The following is a 24,265-nucleotide window of genomic DNA, read 5'->3' as shown; positions in this document are numbered from 1 at the left end:
TATTTATCATATCTGGCAGGTAACCCTGGTTCCACTTACTATTTATCACACAAATTGGCTTTTCTTCTTTTTATTCTGCACATGTCTTGGGGTTAAATGGGTGATTTGGGAAGATTCCTCTCAAGAGAGTACATTATGAACATTGTAATCTAAGGGTGGGTCCAAAGACAAATTTTTTTCTGGGGGTAGGATGGTTCATGTATTTATTCTTTATGTGGTTGGACTACTAGCTCCTACATCGAGTGTGTTTTCAAGACAAACGCAAACCCCGCCAAGGCCACTCAGCGCCCCCAGGTCTGGCAGCCTCCGGCCTCGTCCTGCTTTGCTCTGCTCTGCTCACCACACTCCCTTCACACCGGCCTCTGCCTTCCTTCTCCAGCACAACAAGCTCATTCCCACCTTAGGATTCAGACACATTTTGAATTTAAAAATTCCTGTTTCTTTCCTCTGTGTGTGCTTGTGTTTCGTTTCCAGCACCTACCAGGAAGGGAAAGAAGAGGAAGGCACAGAGGGAGGAGGAGCAGTCGAACAAAGCTCGCAGGACGCTTACATCTAAGGAAGTACGTGCTTTGGTCTGAAACGTCCCCCAGGTGTAGAGAGGGGAAGTCCATTTCTTAAGACTCACTCTTGCAGAAACTAATGGTCTAGAGTTGAAATCAAGAAACCCCAGTCCTGGGGCTTCCCTGGTGGCACAGTGGTTGAGAGTCCGCCTGCCGATGCAGGGGACATGGGTTCGTGCCCCAGTCCGGGAAGATCCCACGTGCCGCGGAGCGGCTGGGCCCGTGAGCCATGGCCACTGAGCCTGCGCGTCCGGAGCCTGTGCTCCGCAGCTGGAGAGGCCACAGCAGTGAGAGGCCCGCGTACCGCAAAAAAAAAAAAAGAAAAAAGAAATCCCAGTCCTAAGTGACCTAGTTGAGGTCAGTGAAACAGGATCAAGGAGTGGGCTGCTGCATGAAGGTCCTTGAGTTTATGTCTTGTTTTATGAATTCCTGGTCAGTATCCCCAAACACGTGGACTACTGTTTGGAAGAGTCCGCTGGGTTTATGTGGCCTCAGGGAAATGACACGTGAGGAGCAGGGCTGTGTAGGCAGACAGATCACTGCCTTCTGTGAAGTTCAGCTCTGTAACTGGGCCCTCCAGAGCTGGAGGGGGCCCTCTTCGGAGGTGGGGTGATCAGCCTTAGACCAGAGGACCACTTGTCAGGAGCTCAGGAGAAAAGATTCAAGCGTTGGATGAGGGTTGGACCAAATGACAATCTAACTTGGAGTGGTCACAAGTCACAATGGAAGTGCAGACTTGGGTCTGTGAGGTGAACTCTCCCTTGTTGGTGCTGCTTCCGGTAGTTGTGGGAGCAGCGTGGGAATAGAACACAGAGAAACAGAGGGGCCTGTTTTATGACTTTCACTGTTTGATTGTTTTTTTTCCCTCTTTGTGTGTGTGCGCCATTTTTTACAGCGGAGGCGAGAAGCACGGCAGCAACGATCCAGAAAAGTCGGTGTACGCTACTATGAAACACACAACGTGAAAAACAGGAACAGGAACAAAAAGAAGACCAGTGACTCAGAGGGGCAGAAACACAGACACAAGAAATTGAAACATAAGCAGTAACGTTTTAAAAGTTGTTTATTAAATTCTACAAAAATATGCAGTTAGAAACTCTGTTCGTTTTCTTCATGCCCAATTGGCATTTCGAAGGCCATGGGTGCATCTGTTCTGAGATTTGACAGTTGAAACCATTCACCAGTGCCAGTGAAAATAAAGATAAGCCCCTCACCCCCAAGGATCTCAGCGATGGGGTCCACTGGAACTTCGGACACTTGAATTAGCCCTGTGAGTTCCTCAAGCAAATGGAGATATCTGACAGAAACAGGCCTGAGGTCTAGAAAGTGTGGAGTGTGGTATTTTTTTTGTACTGGCAATGAGCAATTTAGAACAGAAGCTCTTTGGAATAGAACTGTAAAAAGAAGAAAATTTTAGGGATGTCGTGTGCAGAGCCTAGGCTTTAAAATACGAAGAAAAAGCCACAGCAACTTGTGCTGTCCGTCGTTGAGTCTGCTAGGGGAACCTAACAGGCCACGAGTGCTGCACTGTCAAGGAGTCATGGGACTAGCACATCTCAGTGACCACAGTTCTTTCCCATGAAAATGACAGAGCACAGACAGGCCATTTTAGTGGAATCTGGGGATTAATTCCTCAGGACACCTGGATGAGGGTAAAAGCTGTGACTTCAAATTTGAGATTAGAGTGTAGAGGGCTTGTTTGACTCAGTGGAACACGGCTGTTCTTGTTGGACTGCAGTTCATCCAGTGAGCCTGGAAGCCCTGGCCGGGACGGGTATCCGACCCGAGCGCCTCTCCAAGAGGACGCTGAGCACTTGAGGCCTTCTAACCGAGGGGAGAGGTTAGCGCCTTCTTAGTCACGCTGGTTGTGACTGAAGGATGGCACTCATGGAGCTGCTGCTGTGCCCTGGAATGAAGGATTTATGTCACTAATTAAGTCTCCTGGGTCTGTGAAATCAGAAGACTCCTGAGCCTCCAGACTGAGTTTAGATTATGAGGAACAGTAAAATGCAGTTGTCTCCAGGCCATGGCCGTCATGAATAATTAGAACTGAGAGTGAGGTCTGGGCTAGCCAGGCTGTAGGGTTGGGGTTTGATTGCCTGCAGAGCAAGGTGAACAAATCAGTGCTGGGGGAGGAGCCGAGGTCCAGGCAGCTCACAGTGGACACCGTGACCTGTATTTCTTTCCAGCACGTGTTTACGTTCTCGAAACCCATGGGTTTGACCCTGCCATTGCCTCCTACCCAGGCAGTCCAAAACTAAGGAGGATGGGGTCCAGTGACTTGGCAAGCGGGGATAAGATGATACGGTATAAACTGAAAACTCCAAAATGAGGTAGTAGAACTGCACTGGAGTAGGGATGATGAAAAGACATCAAATAAGGGCAAGACTGAGGCCAGAGGAGCCCGGGTTAAGGGACAAGATGAATTGCGGGGCAGAGAAGCAGCTTCGTGTGGCTGGAAATAAGTGACAGTATGGAGTGACAGTGAGAAAGGAGCTGCTCCACCTGAGAGGGATACAGCCAAAGGGGTGAATTCTGAGTCTCACCGTTGGAGTTGGCAAATCCCAAGGTTGGCCACGTACAGAGACTTCCTGGGCCACACTGCCTTCTGTCGTCCAGCCCGGAGCCTGGCTGCCAGACCGTAGGTGTCGCACCACACTGGGGCGGTGGTGGGGCTTCTGACGAATACGTAGGTGGGACCAGGGGAGGGGTATGGCTTCACTCAGGAAGCTTTTTATTACAAAGGGCTTATGATGGGGTAGTAGTGCTTGCTGAGACCCATATGGAAATTATCACTTCTTTGGTGCAATAATGCCTTCCAGTTGGGCCTGAAAAACAAAACCAAACTCCGTTAATATTTGAAACTTGCAGCCTAACACAACTAGCTGAGAGGTGATAAAAGTCTCCGGGAAGAGTAATCCAAATGCTGCCACCCCAAGTGTTTTTCCCTTCATTCCCAACTCCGTATTTTCTAGATGAGCTGGTCTCTGGCTTGGCATTCAGTCTTGCTGCATTAGGAGAAATCAGAGCTGTCCTGGTTTCCATACAATAGCTGCTCAGTGTGTAATATACGGCATTGAAAAGGAAATTGAATAAAAGGTGTTGAAATAGTGGCTTTTCAAGGCTCAGATTTCAAGCCTGAGCACGTCTGCTAAGTTAAGCGTTTGGCTCTCTGGTTTGGGAGCCTGGGAGCTCTGTGCTGGGACAAGAGGTTTTGGAAACAGCAGATTTTCAGCCACTGAGACAACCTGATACCCAATTAGAGAAAACTGCCACCAGTGAGTAGGGAGCTGTCCATCTTGTATGTAAAGCTTCAGGCACTTGGGAGTTATTTACTCTGCTCCTCCGGCAGCCAGTAAAATAATTCACTGTCACGGTGTGTGAACAGATCTCTAAGTAGGTCTATTCTGCGGACTGCAAACACTGCTTTATTTGCAGTGCAGCTTTGAGCCAATAAAAATAACTCACTACTAAAGAGTCCTTCACCCTGGGGATTCCAAGGTTGCTTGTAAATGTTAGAAAGATGCCGAGGTATTCTGCTTTGCTCTTGCCGCCAATACCATAGGAGGAACTGAGGAACTTGAGCTTATGATAAAAGAATATGGCAGATAAGGGAGGCAGCTTCAGAGACTGCTAAGTAAACAGATTCACATCTGGCTGTGAAAGTTTCTTTGTTTTGTTTAAACTCAGCAACAAGAAAATCTATGTCATCCTCCACTAGCAATTAACACAAGCCCTTCTTTATCTCAAATGCCTGGCCTTGGCTTGTAGTACCAACAAGCCTGCCAATCGCAAGAATGTAAGCTTCTATGAAACTAGGGAGGAAAAGGAGATACATCTAGGGGCCCCTCCTGGCCAGGGCCATGGGAGACAGCCACTGAACGTCAATAGGCCGTATATCTAGAGCAGTGGTTCTCAAACTTTGGCAAACATCAGAATAGAGAATGTTGCCCCATGCAGTGATTCTGCCCACCTTCACCATTTGTTGGTAAAAAAAACCTATATTTTACTCTTTTCTGCGAAGTTTGAATCTTGTTTTATCTCATTATAATTAACACTTGTTTCTGCAAGATTCGCAAAATGATGACAATTGATGAAGTTCTGTAATGGGCACATGGATGTGTATTGCATTATTCTACTTTGTGTTTCAAAATTCTCATAATAAAAGGTTAAAAAAAAATCACCTGGAGACCTTGTTAGAATGGCTTGCTGGACCCCAAGCCCAAAGTTTCTGATTCAGTAGCTCTGGGCTGGGCCCAATGATTTGTATTTCTGAAAGTTGCGGTGATGAGGATGATGCTGGTTTGGGGCCCAACCCTCTGAGAACCTTTGGACCAGACAGAGAGCCTGGAGCTTCTGAAGCCTGGCCCCCAGCCCAGCCCTTTTCACTAGTCCCCCTCCCTCCCTCTCTCCCTTCAGCTCAGTTGGACAAAAGTATACCATCAGCAAAAGGGCTTTGATGAAAAGTGCGTACAGCTGAGTTCCTCTGACCACACACCTCGGGAAGGTTCCCGATTTGAAATGGTTCTTCCCTCTCGAAGGGCCTTCCCAGCCCGCCCCGAATGCAGCGCCTCAGAGGGAGCTGCAGGTAGGAAAGCACTCCCAGAAAGCCGGCTGGAGAGACTCAGCCCACTCTAAGAAGTCTCCAAAGCGCCAGCTGCCATGGGACAGACGTCCCGCTTCTTGACATAGCCACCTCTCCCAGACGATAGGCAACTTTTATCCAAGGGGAAAAAAATCCTCCGCTGGAGAGCCAGAGCTGAGAATACAGCCTCTCTTCAGAGCCGGATGGAGATGGACAGAGAATCTGGGAAATGATCCCTCACCTCTCCCCGAAAGAGCTTCCTTTACTCCTTGGCAGTACTGAAAGTCAGTGTAGGACAAGGAACCAAATGCTTGGCCTGCTCGGCTGGCAGGGCCGGGGGCGGGGGCGGGGATGGGGGTGGCAGGAGCTCCACCTGGGCCTGGGCATCGATTACCTTCAGCTGCTGATTAGTCCGCTTCAGGAACTGAATCTCTTCTTTGTGCTTCGTCTCCTCCACCTGTCTCCTCTCACTCTCCCGCTTCTCGATGGCCTCACATTTTGCCTTCTGCTCGTTCACTTGCCTCTCCAAATCTCGCTTTTCCGTTTCTAATTCTGCAATCTGAGGACAGAATCCCCAGTCATGCTGGGACGTCGCCAAGTGGACGGGGTGGTGTGAGTGCCTGGGTGAAGGGGACCTGGGACACAGCTGTCCAACCCCAGGCATTGCCAGGGTCTGTACTGCCACCCAGTGGGAGGTCAGTGACTGGCAGGGCATGTCCAAGGGGAGACAACTCTGCCACGACCGGACTGGCTGTGACACTGAACCAAAGGGTCCTCACTAAGGTGATGGGAGAGCACCTAGGAGGCCGGAATTTGGTGCTGGAATGACGAGCTGTGGCCCTGAGATTGACAGAAGAGTCGAAGAGGGCCAAAGTCTCACTTTCTTCTCCATGTCTGACTTCCCCTGCTCGGCCTGCAGCGCCTTCCTCATGCCAAATGCCACGCTGCTCTCATACAGGGTCTGGTAGGCAGCAATGGTCATGCGGATCTCGTCCCGGACTCGCAGCAGCAGCAGCCCTCGCTCCGCACAGCTGATGGTAACCTCGCGGATCAGCTCATCTGCCAAGGCACACGTGGCGAGGTCGGGGAAGGCAGGCAGGCGGGGAAATGCACCGCACCTACTGCGAACCACCTTCCTACCGGGAAGTCGGAAGGGCACTAGGGTATGTCCTCACCTGGAGACAGGCCTCAGGGAGGGGCCTTGCCATGCAGCCACTGCTCTGAACTTGGCACTTGGGAGTACAGGCCATCAGCAAGCCTGGTTTGGCCAGCGCAGAGGCAGACAAGAGCCCAGGTTTGTCTGCAGCCGTGGGGGCCCTCTCTCCCACCGTTAGGCAGAAACTGGGTGCTATTCAAAGAATTCTGACTTTTTCAATATAAACGTGGTGGCTGTTGTTTTAAAGCAGCTGGAAGCTCCTATGTGGCCCCTTGGCTGGACTGGTTTGGGGCTGGAAACAGCAGGGTCTAGAGCTTGCCCACCCATCTCCTCCATAAATGCCGACTGGGAGGGCAAACCAGAATCACACTCAGACTGAAGGGAGCCCGCTAGCCCCGTGCAGCTGCCTCAGGGTTTGGATGCGGTTTGCATGTCTGAGTCCACACGGGCTGGTGAGACTAGACCGAGGGCCAGTCATCTGACACCAGCACCCGAGGAGGGAGATCTCAAATCCCTGCGTCTGTCGGGTCACAACAAATCACCCTGAAATATTTTTCTGGACCAAGGCCTAATGTTGATGGACGGATATAAATATAGAACATTAAATTTTTCTGATTAAAAAAATAACATATTGGGACTTCCCTGGTGGTCCCACGCTTCCACTCCAGAGGGCGCGGGTTCAATCCCTGGTCGGGGAACTAAGATCCAGCAGGTCGTCAGGAACACGGTGACTGACAAGGGTGGGTGCGGGACTGGTAAGAGAGGTGGGCTGGGAGGGGGAAGAGGGCACAGTTAGTAGTTCCTGGGTGGGGCAGGTGGGGGGAGACAGACATTCCAGGATGGGGCAGGCTTCAGCTGCAGGGGACTCAGGGCCTGGATTTGTGCGAAGGGAAGGGAAGGAGGCAGTAGAGGGTGGTGTAGCTTCCCTCGAGGACCACTCACCGAAACACTGCGAGTACAGCTCCCGGCGCACCGGGCAGATGCCAGTCTCCCGGGCCTGCCGCTGCTGCAGCTTCAGGTCCAGCTGCTCCTGGAGGTGTACCACATCCATCCTGGTGCTGGGGGCGCTGGACACCTGCTGGATCCATAGCTGCGTGTCCTCCACCCACTCCCTGCGGGACAGACACAGCCAGGCTGAGCGCACCCCATCCACCAGACAGGGTCCTCAGGATGTGAGCAGAGATGGCCCTTTGCGCTCTCTGCCTGAGACGAGTGAGGGGCGGCTCTGTCCCCGACCCACCAGAATCCTCCATCTCTTTCTCCCTTGATGAGTGTGTGACTCCAAAGCCACACCCACTGTGCCACCTCCACGGGGCCCCTATCTTGGGGCTAGGCTATCTTCATTCTCCCACGACCCTCTGTGAAGTCGTCATCCACGGTCCAGATCTTACACTCCTAACATGTTGAGGGCAGACTGATGGTGGTTGTTGCTTGATCTGAAGGGAAGGCCCAGCGGAAATTCCCACTGACTTGTGAGTAGGAGACACAGGGGACTATAAACCTTGTGCCAGCCAGAAAGAGGTGAATGGTGCTCGCTTCATCAGCACATATGCTAAAATCAGAAATAGGTGAATGTATGTATTGGGGGTGTGTACCTATATGGGTCCCCCGTAGTGAACCTTGTGTCAGAGACACAGCCAGGTCTGGAATCACGAGGGGGGGCCTGAGGGCAGAACCACCATGAGGGAGAGGATTCCATGCATTCATTGTTGAAAGGCAAGCAAATGAAAAACACCCTCCCCTCCTTTGACCTCCATTTCAGAGGAGACTGCAGTCTGGCTTTTACTGTTTCCCCTTTTCATCATAACTTTAAAAACTGCTGTCAACTTATTACATAAAAACAGTTGAAAGGCACTGTGATCACAATGATCTTTGTGGCTGCAGCAGAAAGAAGCAGGGTAAGGGGATGGTGAAGAAGGGAGCTCTCCTTTTAGAAAGGAGTCTGAAGGAAGGCCTCCTAGAGGACTCAGGACTCCGCACTCCCAATGCAGGGGGCCCGGGTTCAATCCCTGGGAGCTGGATCCCACACACATGCTGCAACTGGGAGTTCACATGCCACAACTGAGGAGCCTGCCTGCCGCAACTAAGACTCAGCACAACCAAATAAATAAATTAAAAAAAAAATAGATGGTGGAAGCAGAGTAAAAAGCAGTCAGATTTGGAAAATAATTTGAAGGGAAAGCCAAAAGAATGTGATGAAGGACAGGACATGTGATGTGAGAGATCAAAGGGAATGAAAGGTGGCCTGTGCCCCTAATGGAAAAGGAGAAGACTGAGAATAAGCTGGTTGGGGGAAGGAAGACATTATGATTTAGTTTGGACATGTTGAGTTTGAGATGTCTATTAGACATCTTCATGAAGGTAACGAGGAAGTAGTAGAATATATAGGTCTGGAGTTTAGGGGAGAGGACAGGGCTGCAGAAAGACCTGTGGGAGAAATCAGCATATAAGTGATGTTTAAAGCCATAAGCCTGGGTGAGAGGACTCAGGAAATGATGGTAGATAGAGAAGAGGTCTCCCCGCTACCCACATTCCCAGGCTCTAGCCATGTGTAAGCCCTAGAAACTCTAGGATGCTGGGAGGAAATCTCAGTCAGAAACAGAGACAAGGTGCCTCCTCTCACATCCCCAAGTTCAGGGATGCAAAAGCCTGGGCCTCCTCCCAGCCACTGCTTTTTTACCTCGGGGGCAGGATGGCATTCAAGATTTCTTCTGCCTGCTTTGTAGGATCTGGGACACCGGAAGTTGAGGGGAGCTTGGTCTTTGGTGGCTGTGGGACGGGACCTGAGGGTCCGGGCTGCTGAGGGCTGACTTTCAGTGGCCGAGCCTGAGAGGGAGGGACAAGTTGGGGCAGGAGGTGATTCAGACACTCAGCTCCACACACCCTGGCCCCCTGGGTTGCTCCAGCTCTCCTGCACATCCCTCCCCTCTTCCCAGCTCACTTTCCCCCGTCTTCTCAGCCAAAGTTATGTTTCAGAGCTGAAGGAGGCCACAAAGAATCTCTGGTTCCACCCCAACCTAATGCTTGTATCTTCTTGAAGAAATGTTTCTGGCACAGCTGCTCAGGCCTCTGCTCTAGTGATGGGGCAATCACTCCCAGATCTATTCTTGGGGCTACCGTGAAAAAGGGTGAGCCCCATCCATCTCCCTGTGACTTTCTTCCCCATCCTAAATCTGCCCTTTGGGGTCACCCAACATCTGGGCTTCTTGTGTCGCTCTCCCACCCTCCTTCTCCGGTCCCAATTCCCTTTACTCCCAGTCACTGCAGCCTCTGTCCCTCGGGACTCCCGATCATCAAGGCAGGGATCGGTCTTTCCCCATCGGAGCTTCGTGCACCCCCACCTTCTGAGACCCGTCCTTACTTTGGGGCTCCGTTTCTCCTTGTTCCGGCTCACCAACACCGGGGTGTCATACTTGAGCAGAGAGTCCGCGGGGGGAATCATGGCGGCGGCGGGAGTAGTAGCCCTGCTGCGACCCTCCAGTTAGGGCCTTGTTTGCCGTCGCCATAGAAACCTCCCCCCGCCCTCATGGCCTGGGCGGGGCTTCAGGGCGGGGCGGGGCGGGGCCAGCAGCGCGAGAGTTTCTGCCTAGCCTTCGCGGAAAAATCTCTTAGCTTAGTTTCCCAGGCCACTTGCTCACCGGGTCGTCTTGGTACTCTTGGAAGCAGGGAAAACATCAGTTCTGAATCCCTGTTTTGCGTCTAGCTCGTGATTTGAATTAGGTGCAGATCACCTTCGTTGACCCTCAATTTTGTCATTTTCAAAATGGGAATCATCTGACTCCTCAGCGAACGGTTGGGGAAGATTCCCAGAGGAAGGCATCTGAAGTTGCCGGGTTTTAAAAAGTATTGGCTTTTAAGTAAGTGGAGAAATGACAACATAACAGAAAGCGCAAGAACAGAGGGGAAATACTAATGATTTGCCCACGGGCTACCATCTGTGATTGCATTTCCTTCTCTTCCTCTTTCCTTGGTATTCCCAAACGTAAATGTAATCACACACTGCGCACAATTTTGTATCTTGCTTCTTTCGTTTAACAAGTCAGGGTTTTTTCCATTTTGTCATATAGTTTGTAAATAGCATTGCGAATGGCGACATAACATCTTCCCTATCGCTGGGCATGTAGGTTGTCTCTGTGCTCCGTAATTACTATAACAGGGCAACAAACATCCTTGAGAGTAGCTTTTTTTTAAGAAACATCTTTATTGGGGTATAATTGCTTTACAATGGTGTGTTAGTTTCTGCTTCATAACAAAGTGAATCAGTTATACATATACATATGTTCCCATATCTCTTCCCTCTTGCATCTCCCTCCCTCGCACCCTCCCTATCCCACCCCTCCAGGCGGTCACAAAGCACAGAGCTGATCTCCCTGTGCTATGCGGCTGCTTCCCACTAGCTATCTACCTTATGTTTGGTAGTGTATATGTGTCCATGCCTCTAGTCATGTACCAAAATGTTCACTGCAGCTCTATTTACAATAGCCCGGAGATGGAAACAACCTAAGTGCCCAAAGTTGAGAGTAGCTTTTTCACAAAAGTTTGCTTTTGAAACTTAAATCTCCTGCCTCCCGAGTCGGGTCACTAAGGCCCCTCCCACTCCAGAATCGTATCGCGTTATCTCCGCCGCGAGGGTTTCTGGGAGAGCGTGCACTCGGAAGCGGAAGTCCTAGAGTCAGGTCCGTCATTTCCTTCGGGGACAGGAGTGCTACGGACATCTTTTTCCTGGGCTCCGCAGGTCTCTTAGTATGAAGGAGGTGAAGAGCGAGCGGGATCGGGGGAGCCGACGAAGGCACCGGGACGGGGACATGGTGGCGGCGGTGGTGGTGAAGCAGGAGCGCCTCAGCCCGGAATCCGCGCCTCCCGTGCACCGCCGCCCGGACTCCTCCGGCGGCAGCCCGTCCCCACCGGCCGGCGAGTCGGGCCGCCCGAGTCACCGCGGGAACCGAGCCCGAGGAGGTAGCCGGTAAGTGAGAAGCAGCCCGGGGTGGACCTTAGGTCGGGTTCATTGAGAAAGGAGGACAGGGCTAGAACCAGAAACACACCTTGAACGCTGAGCGCTGCAGCTTGGACTTAATCCTAAGGCGATAGAAGTGACCGGTTGTGCTTGTGTTAAGGAACGTTTACTCTGGTACCTGTCACTTGCGTAATAGTTGGGCGTTAAGCGCCTAATGCCTGCTGGACAGGATCTCGTCCCTCCATTTCTGGGTACCCAGCATTTCACCGGGTATGGTCCAGTTTAAGTTGTTCGTTAAGCAATGATCGTTTAAGTTGAAATGAAAGATTTTCCCCATTTGCCTGCAAACGGAGTGCGGGAGTTATCTTTTCAGTTATCTGCCCCAAGAAGTTTACATATCGAGGGCCTAGGCGATCTGTCTAATATTCTGTGGAAAAATATTGTCTCTTGTTAAACTCGTCCATTTATTAATTCATTCGACGTAGTTTTACTGAGTACCTATTATGTGCTGAAGACCATCGTAGGTTATAAAATAATGTGGAAAAATATCTATGTAACACTTTTAAAAATATACATATGTATATGTAGAAAAAAGAAGACCGTCCTAGGTTCTGGGGCGGCAAGGATGAACACCGTAGATGATCTCTGCCTCGATGAAACTGACTGTGCTGTAGCTCTGAGACAAAATAACAAGCAAATTAAAAAAAAAAGAAGAAGTTTCAGTTAGTAACAAGTGTTAGGGGTAGGTTAAAACAGTAATGTGATAGTGAGAGGGTAGAGGGAAATGGTTCTCCCTGAACCACTCTCTGAAAAGTCCACCATTTGACCTGAGACCTGAATGGTGAGAATAATCCAGCCTTGTAAAGATCTAGGCAGAGGGAATAGCCCGTGCAAAGAACCTGAAGTGGAATCAGTTGTGTTCCTTCTAGAAATGGGGGGTGGGGGGGTGGATCCAGGAGATCAAGGAGAGTGGTTGGAATGAGGTGGGAGACGGAGGAAATAGAGCCAGAGGACTTGCTGATTGATTGATTGATTGAGTGTGATTGTGTGGGAGAGGAGCGTGGGGGGCTGCTGGTGGTGAGGAGAAAAAGAATCAAGGGTGACTTCTAGGTTTTTGGCCTGAGGAACAGGGTGGATGGAGTGGCGCCAGTTACCCAGATGGCAAAGACAGAGGAAAGTTTCTTGAGGGGATGGGAATCTAGAGTTATGTCATCTATGTGAGAAGTTCCATCAGGCAGTTATGTATGTGGAAGACATTAGGGCTAGAAAAGTGAAGCTCCTTACTCCTTTAGTGTGATCAGCAGAGACCTGCACAAATGTGGTGTTTGTGTTAGTAGGTAAGCCTGATACTTGAAGCTAATTTGTATTAGGGAATGAAAACTGAGGTAAAATCTGTGTGTATCATTCTCTGAACAGGTCTCCAGCCAGAAAGAAAAACAAGTCCTCAGGGAGAAGAAGCAAGTCTCCCCGGAGTAAGAGAAGCCGAAGTCCTCACCACTCAACGGTCAAAGTAAAGCAGGTAAGTGGATTGAGATGTTTTCATACTGGCCCCAAACCTAGAGTCTGTTCCATCATAGCTAAAGAGTGTTGTGTATGTGTTCTCCTGTACTTGCGATGGGCTTTTCTAAAAACTGGGTTTGGTTTTTTTTCCTGCTTGCTTTGTTAAGTTAAACCTATTATTTTGAGGTAATTGTTGATTCACATGCAGTTGTAAGAAATAATACAGAAGTGGCTGTTTCTCCCAATGGTAACATCTTACAGAATTATAGAACAGTATCACAGTCAAAACGTTGACATCAGTGCAGTCAAGGAACAAAACATTTCCATCACAAGGATCCCTCATGTAGTCCTTTTATAGTCGCAGCCAGTTCCCTCTCACCCTTACCCCTCAACTCCTGGCAGCTTCTAATCTCCTCTCCATTTCTATAATTTTGTCACTTCAGGCATGCTGTGTAAATGGAATCTCACAGTACAAGCCTTTAGGGATTGGCTTTTTTCACTCAGCAAAATTCTTTAGAGATTCATTCAGGTTGTTGCCTCTCTCCGTAGTTCATTCCTTTTTATTGCTGAGTCGTATTCAGTGGTGTGGATTTAACCATTTGCCCGTTAAAGAATATCTGGGTTGTTACCAGTTTTTTGGCTATTAGACATAAGGCTGCTATGTAAACATTTGTGGGCAGGTGTTTGTGCGAACGTAAGTTTTCTTTTCTCTGGGACAGATGCCCGGGAGTGCAACTGCTGGATGGTATGGTAGTTGTGGGTTTAATTGTTTTAAGAAATTGCCAGACTGTTTTCCAGAGTGCTGTGTTAGTTTGCCAGGCCTTCCATAACAAAATTCCACAGACTGGCTGCCTCAAACAACGGAACCTATAATTTTCACACAGTTCTAGAGGCTAGAAGTCCGAGATCAAAGTTTCAGCAGTTTGGTTTCTCCTGAGGCCTCTCTCCTTGGCTTGCCTTCTCCACTGTGCCCTCACATAGCCTTTCCCTCTGTGCTCCTATCCCTGGCTCCTAGCTCCTCCTTTAACCACATCAGCCGTATTGGGTTAGGGTCTCACTCATTTTAACTCAATCAGTTCTTCAGAGAGCTTATCTACAAAAAATTTGGTTACATTCTAAGATGTGGAGGTTGGGCCTTCAACATATAAATTTGGGGGCACGATTCAGTCCGTAACAGTGGCTGTACCGTTTTACATTTCCACCTGTCATGTGAGTGATCCAGCATTTGTTACCGGCACCATTTTTTTATTTTAACCATTCTTACAGGTGGGATAGCGGTATTGTGATCTTAATTTGCATTTACCTAATGGCTAATGATATTGAACACCTTTTCATGCGCTTATTTGCCATCTGTATTTCCTCTCAGGTGACATGTGTCTTCAGATCTTTTGCCTATTTTCTAGATGGATTATTTGGGTTTTTTTACTATTGAGTTTTAAGAGTTCTTTTTTAATATTCTTAGATACTAGGCCTTTTGGGGTGAGTGGTTTGCCAGTATTTTCTTCCAGTCTGTATCTTTTCTGGTCATTCTCTTAACAGGATTTTTCTCAGAGCAAAAGTTTTAATTTAGATGGAGTCCAGCTTATCTGTTTTTCTTTTTGTAGATTATGCTCTTGGTGTCATGTCTAAGAACTTTTTCCCTGGCCCTAGATCCTGAAGATTTGTTTTTTCCTTAATGTTTTTCATGTAAGTCCCTGGTCTATTTTAAGTTTGTTTTACTATAAGGTGGGAACAATCTTGTTTATATCTATTAAAAAAAATCTTGTTAGGATTTTGATTGGAATAGTGTTAAACTTGTATTTTGGGGTGAGTCGGGTTTTTTAAATTATTATTATATTGAGTCTTCTAGTCTATGAACATAGGTGTGTCTCCGTTTATTTAGCTCTTTGATTTCTTTCATCAGTGTTTGTAGTTTTCAGTGTACAAGTCCCATACGTGTTTTGTTAGATTTACACTTTTTTTTTTTTTTTGCGGTACGCGGGCCTCTCACTGTTGTGGCCTCTCCTGTTGCGGAGCACAGGCTCCGGACGCGCAGGCTCAGCGGCCATGGCTCACGGGCCCAGCCGCTCCGTGGCATGTGGGATCTTCCCGGACCGGGGCACGAACCCGTGTCCCCTGCATCGGCAGGCGGACTCTCAACCACTGCGCCACCAGGGAAGCCCCCAGATTTACACTTAAGTAATTTGTTTTAGTGACTGTAAGTGATATTTTAAATTTCATTGTTTACTTGTTCATTGCTAGTACATAGAAATATAATTGATTTTTGTATGTTTATCTTATATCCTGTGACCTTACTGAACTCATTCATTTATTTTAGGAGGTTTTTGGTAGATTACTTGGGATTTTCTACATAGATAGTCATATCTGCAAATAGGCACAGTTTTATTTCTTCCTTTACAGTGTGTATGCATTTTGTTTTCTCTTGCTGCACTGTCTGGGACTTCAGCACTATGTGGAATAAGAGTAGTGAGAGCAGACGCTCTTGCCTTTTGCCCTCAGTCCTGATGGACAAGCATTCAGTCTTCTTTTTAAAGAAGCTCTTTGTTACAAAGAGCAAATAGAGACACTGGCATTAAGAAAATGGATTTTCTTATGATTTTGAGAGACTGTGGGCCAACTGTCTGCTACCTAAAAAGATACAAAGCCAGACAGTCTTGATGGTCTGTTATATGAATTCCGCCTTGGCTATCTCAGAATTCAGCCACTGGAACCCCAGTACCCAGATAGAACCTCTCAAACCACTTGTAGTTGTGTGTGTGTGTGTGTGTGTGTGTGTGTGTGTGTGTGTGTGTGTGTGTGTGTGTGTGTGTGTGTGTGTGTGTGTGTGTGTGTGTTTATGTACAACTTGCTACTTTTTTGATTTAATAATTTTGGCATGTTACATTTTGTAGATTTAAGGTGCAAAGCTGTGTTACTTCGATACATTTATATATTGTAATATGAGTGCCATTGAAGCAATATTTACCACGTGACATCGTTACAGTGCAGTATATTGTCTGTATCCATTATACTGTGCATTAGATCTCTGTGGCTTATTTACTACTCGTTACAAGTTTGTACCCTTAAATACCATCAGTCTTACCCTCTCGCCCCCCATCTCCTAGTAAACACCATTTTACTCCCTGATTTACTTATTTATTTATTTATTTATATGTATGTTTGACTTTTTCAACTTGCAGTTCTTTACCTCTGGTTTCTAAATCAGCACTTTACAGTGAATCCTGGGGCTTATAGCATGGAACTGTTTTGTGATTATTGTTATTTTGAAGTGTCTTAGTTTGCTTTTCTATGCTAACTTCCCTCCTGACCTCCAATTATCTCTTAAAAAGCTGATTTCATTGTATTAGTCAGCTAGAAACTTGGGAGTGGCTCTTGAGCAAAGGGGTTTGAGCGCTTGACAGGCAGCTGAAAGTCAGTGGCTTCCACCTGGATTGTAAGAGTGCACACAGCCTCCGACTTAAGCATGACTTGTACTTACAGATATTCTCCTCTGCACCACTCAGCCACCATTAAAAAAATAAAGTTATCTAGCGCAGGGAATTATATTCCATATCTTGTAATAACCTATAATGGAAAAGAATCTGAAAAAGAATATATGTGTGTGGGTGTGTGTGTATGTATAACTGAATCACTTTGCTATACGCCTGAAACTAACACAGCATTGTAAATCAACTATACTTCAATTAAAAAAAAAAGGAGGAGGGGAACAGGATTGTGGAAACCTCAGAAAAAAATAAATTTATCATTTGCTTGTTCATCATAACACAGAATTCTGTAAAATAGAAAGTGAGAGTATGGTTTATGTAGTGTATGGTTACTTTTCTCATTAGCCTCAAAATCGCACCCCTTCCCACAAACAAAAAAATCACCTCACTCCCCAGAAGTAGCCGTTTTAATAGTTTGATATTTATACTTCAAGGTTCTGTTATACTTAACGTTATCTTCTTTTCCTTTATGTTTTGGGGCGTGTGTGTGTGTGTGTGTGTATTCTATGCAAAGATGTTCATTAAAAAATACATATTATCCTACTTATCAATAATTGAGAGTATATGTTGAAATCTTAGTTATTTTGTGTTACCTGGTTTTGTAATTTGTCATATTCTCTCCATTGTGTCTACTGATTTTGCCTGGTATACACTATTTGGAAACGAAGACAGAATTGCTCATTGGATTTAGCAACATGGAGGTCATTGGTGACCTTGACCAGCAATTTTAGTGGAGTAGTAAGGGTGAAGCCTAATTGGAGGGTTCAAAAGAAGATGGGAGAAGAATTGGAGACTGATTAAAACCAAACTGTTTTGACGAGTTTTACTCAAAGAGGAGTGAAGAAATAGGGTGGAAGCTGACATGGGAAATGAGTTCTAGAGAAGAGCAGGTGCCTGTGCTGATGGGAATGATCCAGTGCAGAACGGGGAAGTAGATGATGCACAAGAGAGATGAGAATCACTGGAGTGATATTCTGGATGAGAGGGAAGCTCCCAGATGTAGGAATTGGCTTTAGGTAGAAGCACAGATAGTTTCCTTATGGTCACAGGGAGGGAAGACAGAGTATATGGGTACAGATACTGATGGGTGGGTGGATGTAGAAAATCCCTTCTGAGTAAATAAGGGATGGGGAAGGCCATGTAGGAGATTTGAGGGCAGAGAAGTGGTAAAACAGTCGTCTGGGAGAATGAATAGATCAAGAAAATGTAGGATGTTTGCTGGGCATCATTAAGGAGGCTTGGGGTCATGCTTCTAAGGTAGGACCGTTCAGAATGGTTTGTGTTTTTTCTCTAGCCACTTTGCTGTGCTTAATGCTGATTGTGGTTTTGCCAGGACAGTGCAACAGAATGGCATAGGGGCAGAGGATTTGAATATGTCCACATGGGAGTGATCATACTGCTTGACAATGGATTTTTTTTTTTTTTTTTTTGTGGTACGCGGGCCTCTCCCTGTTGTGGCCTCTCCCGTTGCGGAGCACAGGCTCCGGATGCACAGGCTCAGTGGCCATGGCTCACGGGCCCAGCTGCTCCGCGGCATGTGGGATCTTCCCGGACCGGGGCACGAACACGTGTCCCCTGCTTCGGCAGGCGGACTCTCAACCACTGCGCCACCAGGGAAGCCCTTGACCATGGAATTTAAGTTAGGAAGGGAAAAGATAGAGGGACTGTGCAACGGTAAGAGGATCAAAGGCTTGGATGAGTCTTATTGGGATAAGGATTGTTAGAGTTGGGTAAAGTGTGAGCTGGAAAGATGGGCAGAAGGAGGACTGCTTAAAATGGAAATTATAGAGGGGTTGCAGTTATTAGAAATGAAAAAGTCCGTGTATAACCATGGGGGTGAGTGGCTGAAGAGAAGGGAGGAGACAAATAAGGTAATGGGAGGAGAGAAATGCAAAGAACAGAGATGCCAGCACGTTATCGAAATGACCAAGAGTAATGCTGGAGAGAATGACTTGAGCTGGAAGTGAAACTGGCACAAAGTGAGGGGAAGTGACTCAGGATTAGTAAATGACAGCAGCACTGAGAGTAATGGGTGACAGTGGTCTTACGTGAGATTCACAGCTGGGTTTTTTAGGGAGAAAGAAAAGGGTGGGGCGTGTTCTGGAATTGGCAGTGAGAAGCAAGGACGACACCTGCCATATGTCCAGACCCAGAGATGGTGGGAGTTGGGGGAGGTCAGAGGGAGAAAAACAGCCACCATCTGAGGAGCTGCAGGGGAGCAGTGTGCTCAGGGCAGAGCCAGGGTTCTGTTAGAGCGAAAGGAGATGGGAATGATCCGAGAAAACGTGGAGGATGTAGATCAGTTTTGCCGAGCTTTCCATTCCAGGGGGCATAGTGCAACAACAGCTTCAGGAGTTGAAGAAGGGGACAGATTTGGGGACAGAATCCTTGATGTACAGAGCCTTATGGGGATTACAAGGGAGGTAGGGGTGATGACCTGGAATCTGTGACTTCTTACAGTGACTCATTTAATCAGGGATAAAGGGCATAATGAGATGAGTTCTGGTGAGCTCAAGGCAGATGGTGGTGGCAAACTTGTGAATGTCTTGGGGTAGGAGGGTTGGGTGTCTGAGGCTCCCTGCCTCTTGATACTTGTCTCTGGAGGCTTGGAAGTCAAGGAAAACTGGGTCCTGCTCTGAGCAAGCAGACCCCTACTTGACCCCTGTGTACGGTAGGGAGAAGGCCTTGAGGCGGGGGTGGGGCTGGTGGGGGAGTGGAGACATGGTCTCAGTCCTGGTGCTCAGGATTTCCTCTCTACCCCTTTCCAGGAGGGGCAGCCTTGCTCATAGTGTGCGGGGGCCCCCCTCTTGAACTCTAATGCTTTAGTTATTAGATTAATCAGGGTAAGCCTATCTTCGTGTGTTCATTAAATATTTATTTGTTCTGATAATTCCTTGTTAATATCCTTTGCCTATTATCTCCTGTGTTGATTTTCAGTGCTGAGTCTATTTTAAGAAACCATCGTGTTTCCTCATTTTTTTCAGATCTTTAAAAAATATATCTGTTACAGTTGACCCTTGAACAACATGAGTTTGAATTGCACTGGTCCACTTATATGCAGATTTTTTTCAATAGTAGATACTGCAGTACTCCATGTCCCCTGTTGGTTGAGTCTGTGGATTCGGACCCTTGAATACAGAGGAACCAGGTATACAGAGGGCTGACTACAACTAGTTGGAGTGTTGGTGCCCCTGTGCCCCTAACCCCCTCATTATTCAAGGGTCAACTGTAGTAAATTTTTATAGGTTTCTTATTTTTTTTTTAATGTTTAAAAATTAACTGCTTGTTTATTTTTGTCAGGATAAACCTGTCGTGGTACTGTTGCTACCCCTCTTGAGTTCTTATGGCTACATTAATAATAAAATTGACACAAGGCAGAAAAACAGGAGAAGAAAACCCACAGATTTAAAAATATGGAACGCTTCACGAATTTGCGTGTCATCCTTGCTCGGGGCCATGCTAATCTTCTCTGTCGTTCCAATTTTAGTATACGTGCTGCTGAAGCGAGCACTATATGTTTCTTATATGTCTTGCATATTTCTTAATTTTATTCTGGGTATTGAAATCGGATCTTTTAAAATTACTATTACGTTTTCCTTTTGGGCATAAGAGAAAGCTAGCTTTTTTTTTACGTAATTATCTTGTATGTGACTACTTAACTCTCTCTGTTAGTTCTGATTCTGTATGCAGGTCCCTCTAAGTTTGCCTATAGGTGTTCTTGTTTCTTGGGCTCTGAACGTGGGTGTGCACTGTTAGCGCTATAGCTGGGCAGCAGCCTAAGGCACCTGTTCTGTGTGGTGGCCTTGCAAGGGGACATGACCACCACTGGTAACCTTATTTCTGTGGGACATTTTGCTCTGAATGCCAAAGTCCAAAGCACAAATGACTTTTTGACTGCAGCTCTCTTCATAGACTATGCACTGCCTTTACTTTCTTGAATCTGTTTGAATTTCAGGAACGTGAGGATCATCCCCGGAGAGGCCGGGAGGATCGGCCGCACCGAGAACCCTCAGGACAGGAACACAGGCGAGCTAGGAACAGTAACCGAGACAGACACCGCGGCCACTCTCACCAGAGGAGAAGCTCGGACGAGAGGCCTGGCAGCGGGCAGCCTCAGGGACGGGATCGAGATGCCCAGAACCTACAGGCGCAGGAAGCTGAGCGGGAGTTTCACAACACCCGGCGCCGGGAGCACCGCCAGAAGAACGAAGCCGGCGGTAACACGTCTCAGGACTCACTTCCTCAGCCTGGCCCTGGCAGCAACAACAAAGACAAAGACGTGCCTGTTAAAGAGAAGCCAAGCTTTGAACTTTCTGGGGCACTTCTTGAGGACACCAACACCTTTCGGGGTGTAGTCATTAAATACAGCGAGCCCCCGGAAGCACGCATCCCCAAAAAACGGTGGCGTCTCTACCCCTTTAAAAATGATGAGGTGCTTCCAGTGATGTACATCCACCGACAGAGCGCTTACCTCCTGGGCCGACACCGCCGCATCGCAGACATTCCCATCGATCACCCCTCCTGTTCGAAGCAGCACGCCGTCTTTCAGTACCGGTGAGTGCACGTCTGCAGAGGGAGACTGAAGTGCCGGTAGAAGCCCGGCATCTCAGTTACTTAGGATCACTGAGGTCTGTGCGCCTGTGTGCACAAGAAGCCCATACCCCTCGTATCTAAGGTGTATTATTCATCTAACGAATGATCACTTTACACCAATAATTGCTTACATTTGTGTAACAGACTGGAACTTGGTGTCAGAAATCCAGATTTTGAATCCTGCCACTGCCACTTACCAGGTGTCTGTCCTGGGGCGAGCCAGTCTTCTGGGCCTCGGTTTCTGCCTACCTCGCAGGGCTGTTATGAGGGTTAAATGGAAATAAAGCTGAGAGTGCCTGGCATATGTTAGCTGAATCTGTATCTTGACAGTTTCCATAGTACATCTGTTATTGTTGGATGTTCACAACAATCCAGTGGGGAGGCGAGGACAGGTATTAATACCCCATTTGACAGATGAGAATAGAAGCTCAGCAAAGCCAAGTGGCTTGCCTAATAAATGATCACTGTAGTAGAACTCTGGCTCAAATCAACTTTGATTTGAACAGTTTTGATCATCTCATCTGTTCCCTTGACTCTGAAGTCCAAATCCACTGGTTTATTCCCATTGGGGCAGAAGCTAAAGTATGTTGAGATATAGGTAAAAGAAGCATTATATTGATTATAAACAATGCAAAAAGTGTCAAAAAATGCAAAACATGTATTTCTCAACCATGACAAGAGGCCTTGGATTCTGCATTTTAAGCTTTGATCTACCATGAATCCTCCCCGCCCAGTGACCAGTTCTCACCATTTCTACTTGCTCCCAATTTCTGAATCCATGGCCATGCCTTTCCCTTGACTTCCTAGAGTTTGAACTTGAACTGTGTCTAAGCCAGGTTATTTACATCATCTAGACTGTGTTAGCAAAGAGCTGGATGATCTGAGGCAGGATTTCACTCACAGGTTTCTCTCCTTTATCTCTGCTAGGCTTGTGGAATATACCCGTGCTGATGGGACAGTTGGCCGCAGGGTGAAGCCCTACATCATTGACCTTGGCTCAGGCAATGGAACATTCCTGAACAACAAGCGAATTGAGCCACAGAGATACTACGAACTGAAGGAAAAGGATGTCCTTAAATTTGGGTTCAGCAGCAGAGAGTATGTTCTGCTCCACGAGTCCTCGGACACGTCTGAAGTGGACAGGAAAGAAGACGAGGATGACGAGGAGGAGGAGGAGGTATCTGACAGCTAGCAGACTGAAGCACAAGCCAAACTCTCGAGAGACCTTTCCTTTCTGCGAAAGCTTTGGGATTGACTCAAAGGGCGCCGCCGTGCTCTCTGTAACGCCTCTTATTGCCTTAAGTCTTTCTTCTGTTGCTGACCAGCTTCCGTTTCAGTGTAAGAAAACTGACTTATGTTTGGTTGAACTTTTTTCTGTGGCACATCAGCCACGTGCACATGCTGTGGGCATTTGTTTTCTGAACAGTCTCACCAACACATCGTGTTTTAGTAGAAGCATCGTGGCTTGAGTTGGTGCTTTCAGAACTACTGTGCAGGAAACTATAAAGCCCTGGTTGAAGGGGATTGTGGCTTGCTTTCTTTGTACAGTTACTTTATTTATATTGTTGTTAAGCTTTGTGGACCGGGTTTGTTTTTGTCTTGGGGGCAGACCCCTGAACAGAGAATCTTACTAAGCTTTGGTTATCACCAAAACAGCCTCCCGAGTATACCAAAGCTTTGACCTGGTTGAGCTCTTGAGTCACAGAAATTGATTTTGCACTTCGTTGTTTGGGGGTGGGCAGGGGGGTGGGGGAGATTTACCACATGACCTCATTATTGACTGTTGGACTTAAACGGATGCTTTGTGGAGCCTGCTTAAGCTTCTGACTGTACAGGAAGGTCATGGCCACTACCAGTGGTGCTGATTACATGTCACGGAGGCTGAAATGGGTCGTGGGTCTGTTTCCTGTGAGAGAACTCTGATTTCTCCATGGAGCATGCACAGAACAATTTTGATCTTCAACTTTGCATTTTTATTTAGAGGTTATCTCCATTCTTCCTTCTTTGAGAAACACACTGTCATTTATGTGGCAGGGTCCTTGCTTTATTCTAACAACGTGTATGTGTTGTGTGGTTTACATGTTTTCATCTTTTTACAAAAATGTTCGGAGAGGTTGTATTTACCTGGGCAATTGGGAACAGCCCAGTTTCCTAATTTTCCACCAGAGGAATATGTGTAAGTAGAAAAGTCATAACTGCTTACATCTAGTGTGTGTGTGTGTGTGTGTGTGTGTGTGTGTGTGTGTGTGTGTGTGTGTGTGTGTGTGTGTGTGTGTGAGTGTGCGTGTGTATGTATATATTTAAAAAATTGTGTGTGAAAGAGCTGCATATTGATTTTCCTATGAGAATGTTTTGTGATGTAAATGTAATACTGCATTATAGGCAAAGGCCTCCCTGCATTTGAAGAGCAGGTTTTCATTTATATGTATTTTTGGAATAAAAAATAATAAAACTTGTAAATATAGCCCCCTTTCAAAGAGTACTTCTTTCCTAGCACAGGGGACCTTGTGTTCATAGGTATATTTGCTGCTAAAGAAATCTTTGTATCAATATTTTGGAGGTGAAAGTAGACAGTTGTGGAGGGTACCCTGGGGGTGATAGGACTCACCCTGCACTGGAATCCAGATCTTCAAATTTCAGAGAGTGAGCCATGGTCCTGTTGAAGCAGCAGTGCTCTCTGAGTTGGCAGTGAAGGGGTTTTCCTTCCCAGAATAGTCAAGAGTTGGGGCAGGTTATACATAGTGGGCCTCATACCAGTTGACCCCTGTCCCTGCTGTTTCACCCTCAGATGGTGATGGGGGGTGGGATGGGAGGCAGGAGAGATGATGCAAGTCAGTGTTCCTGCTAACTGTTTCTCTTGGGTGGAAACTAATGACATTATTAGATGGTCTTCCTTACCATTGTTTTTCCACTGAGGTCTCACATACTTAGATGTACTCAGGGTTAAATGTTGACTATCGTGGGCTGCTGACTAATGTTTATTCAAAAGAAATGAAAAGATTCCCCTTTGGGGAATTCCCTGGCGGTCCAGTGGTTAAGACTCACACTTCCACTGCACGGGGCACGGGTTCGATCCCTTACCGGGGAACTAAGATCCCACAACCTGTGTGTCATGTCAAGAAAAAGAAAAAAGATCCCCTTTGAAGAGTGAACACTTAATAAGGTTAATTAGGTGAAAGGTTACATGAGGGAAGAAACAATGTAAGAGCAATTAGCATCCTCACCCAATGTGCCCTGGCCCCTGGAGGCACTATTACATACGTGCATGTCTAAAATGTGTTTTGATGAGTTTTTCTCTTGATCCAGGCTGATGGTTTTCTCTTCCTGGGATGAGGGGCTAATCTGGCATCTCACTCCAGGGCCTCTGTGTTCAATATGTGTAACTACTGCTTCCTGGCAGCCTTAGGCTTGGCTTCAAGCACCATCCTGGTG

General features: G+C 47.2%; 3 protein-coding genes across 3 annotated transcripts in view; 2 read left to right on the top strand and 1 right to left on the bottom strand.

Moving 5' to 3' along the window:
* The window catches only part of GNL2 (G protein nucleolar 2), a 29,959-nt gene extending 25,209 nt beyond the window's left edge, over positions 1-4,750 (top strand). The window contains exons 15-16 of the mRNA XM_079901438.1: positions 475-560; positions 1,456-4,750. Coding sequence (XP_079757564.1) covers positions 475-560; positions 1,456-1,608 — 239 coding nt within the window. The 3' untranslated portion in view covers positions 1,609-4,750. The remainder of the gene's footprint in view (positions 1-474; positions 561-1,455) is intronic.
* On the bottom strand, positions 3,253-9,746 carry DNALI1 (dynein axonemal light intermediate chain 1). Its single transcript, XM_079901487.1, has 6 exons — positions 9,663-9,746; positions 8,982-9,127; positions 7,244-7,413; positions 6,026-6,204; positions 5,540-5,704; positions 3,253-3,388 (listed from the first exon to the last, which is right to left on the bottom strand). The coding sequence occupies exons 1-6, from the start codon at positions 9,741-9,743 to the stop codon at positions 3,353-3,355; spliced, it is 777 nt and encodes a 258-aa protein (XP_079757613.1). The 5' UTR covers positions 9,744-9,746; the 3' UTR covers positions 3,253-3,352.
* A 1,256-nt stretch (positions 9,747-11,002) lies between these two features.
* Positions 11,003-24,265, top strand: SNIP1 (Smad nuclear interacting protein 1). Its single transcript, XM_079901448.1, has 4 exons — positions 11,003-11,264; positions 12,672-12,774; positions 20,196-20,794; positions 21,761-24,265. The coding sequence occupies exons 1-4, from the start codon at positions 11,047-11,049 to the stop codon at positions 22,023-22,025; spliced, it is 1,185 nt and encodes a 394-aa protein (XP_079757574.1). The 5' UTR covers positions 11,003-11,046; the 3' UTR covers positions 22,026-24,265.

Source organism: Stenella coeruleoalba (assembly GCF_951394435.1).
Source record: "Stenella coeruleoalba genome assembly, chromosome: 1".
Lineage (NCBI taxonomy): Eukaryota > Metazoa > Chordata > Mammalia > Artiodactyla > Delphinidae > Stenella > Stenella coeruleoalba.
Note: the sequence above shows the minus strand (reverse complement) of the source record. Positions and strands in the feature narration are given on the sequence as shown.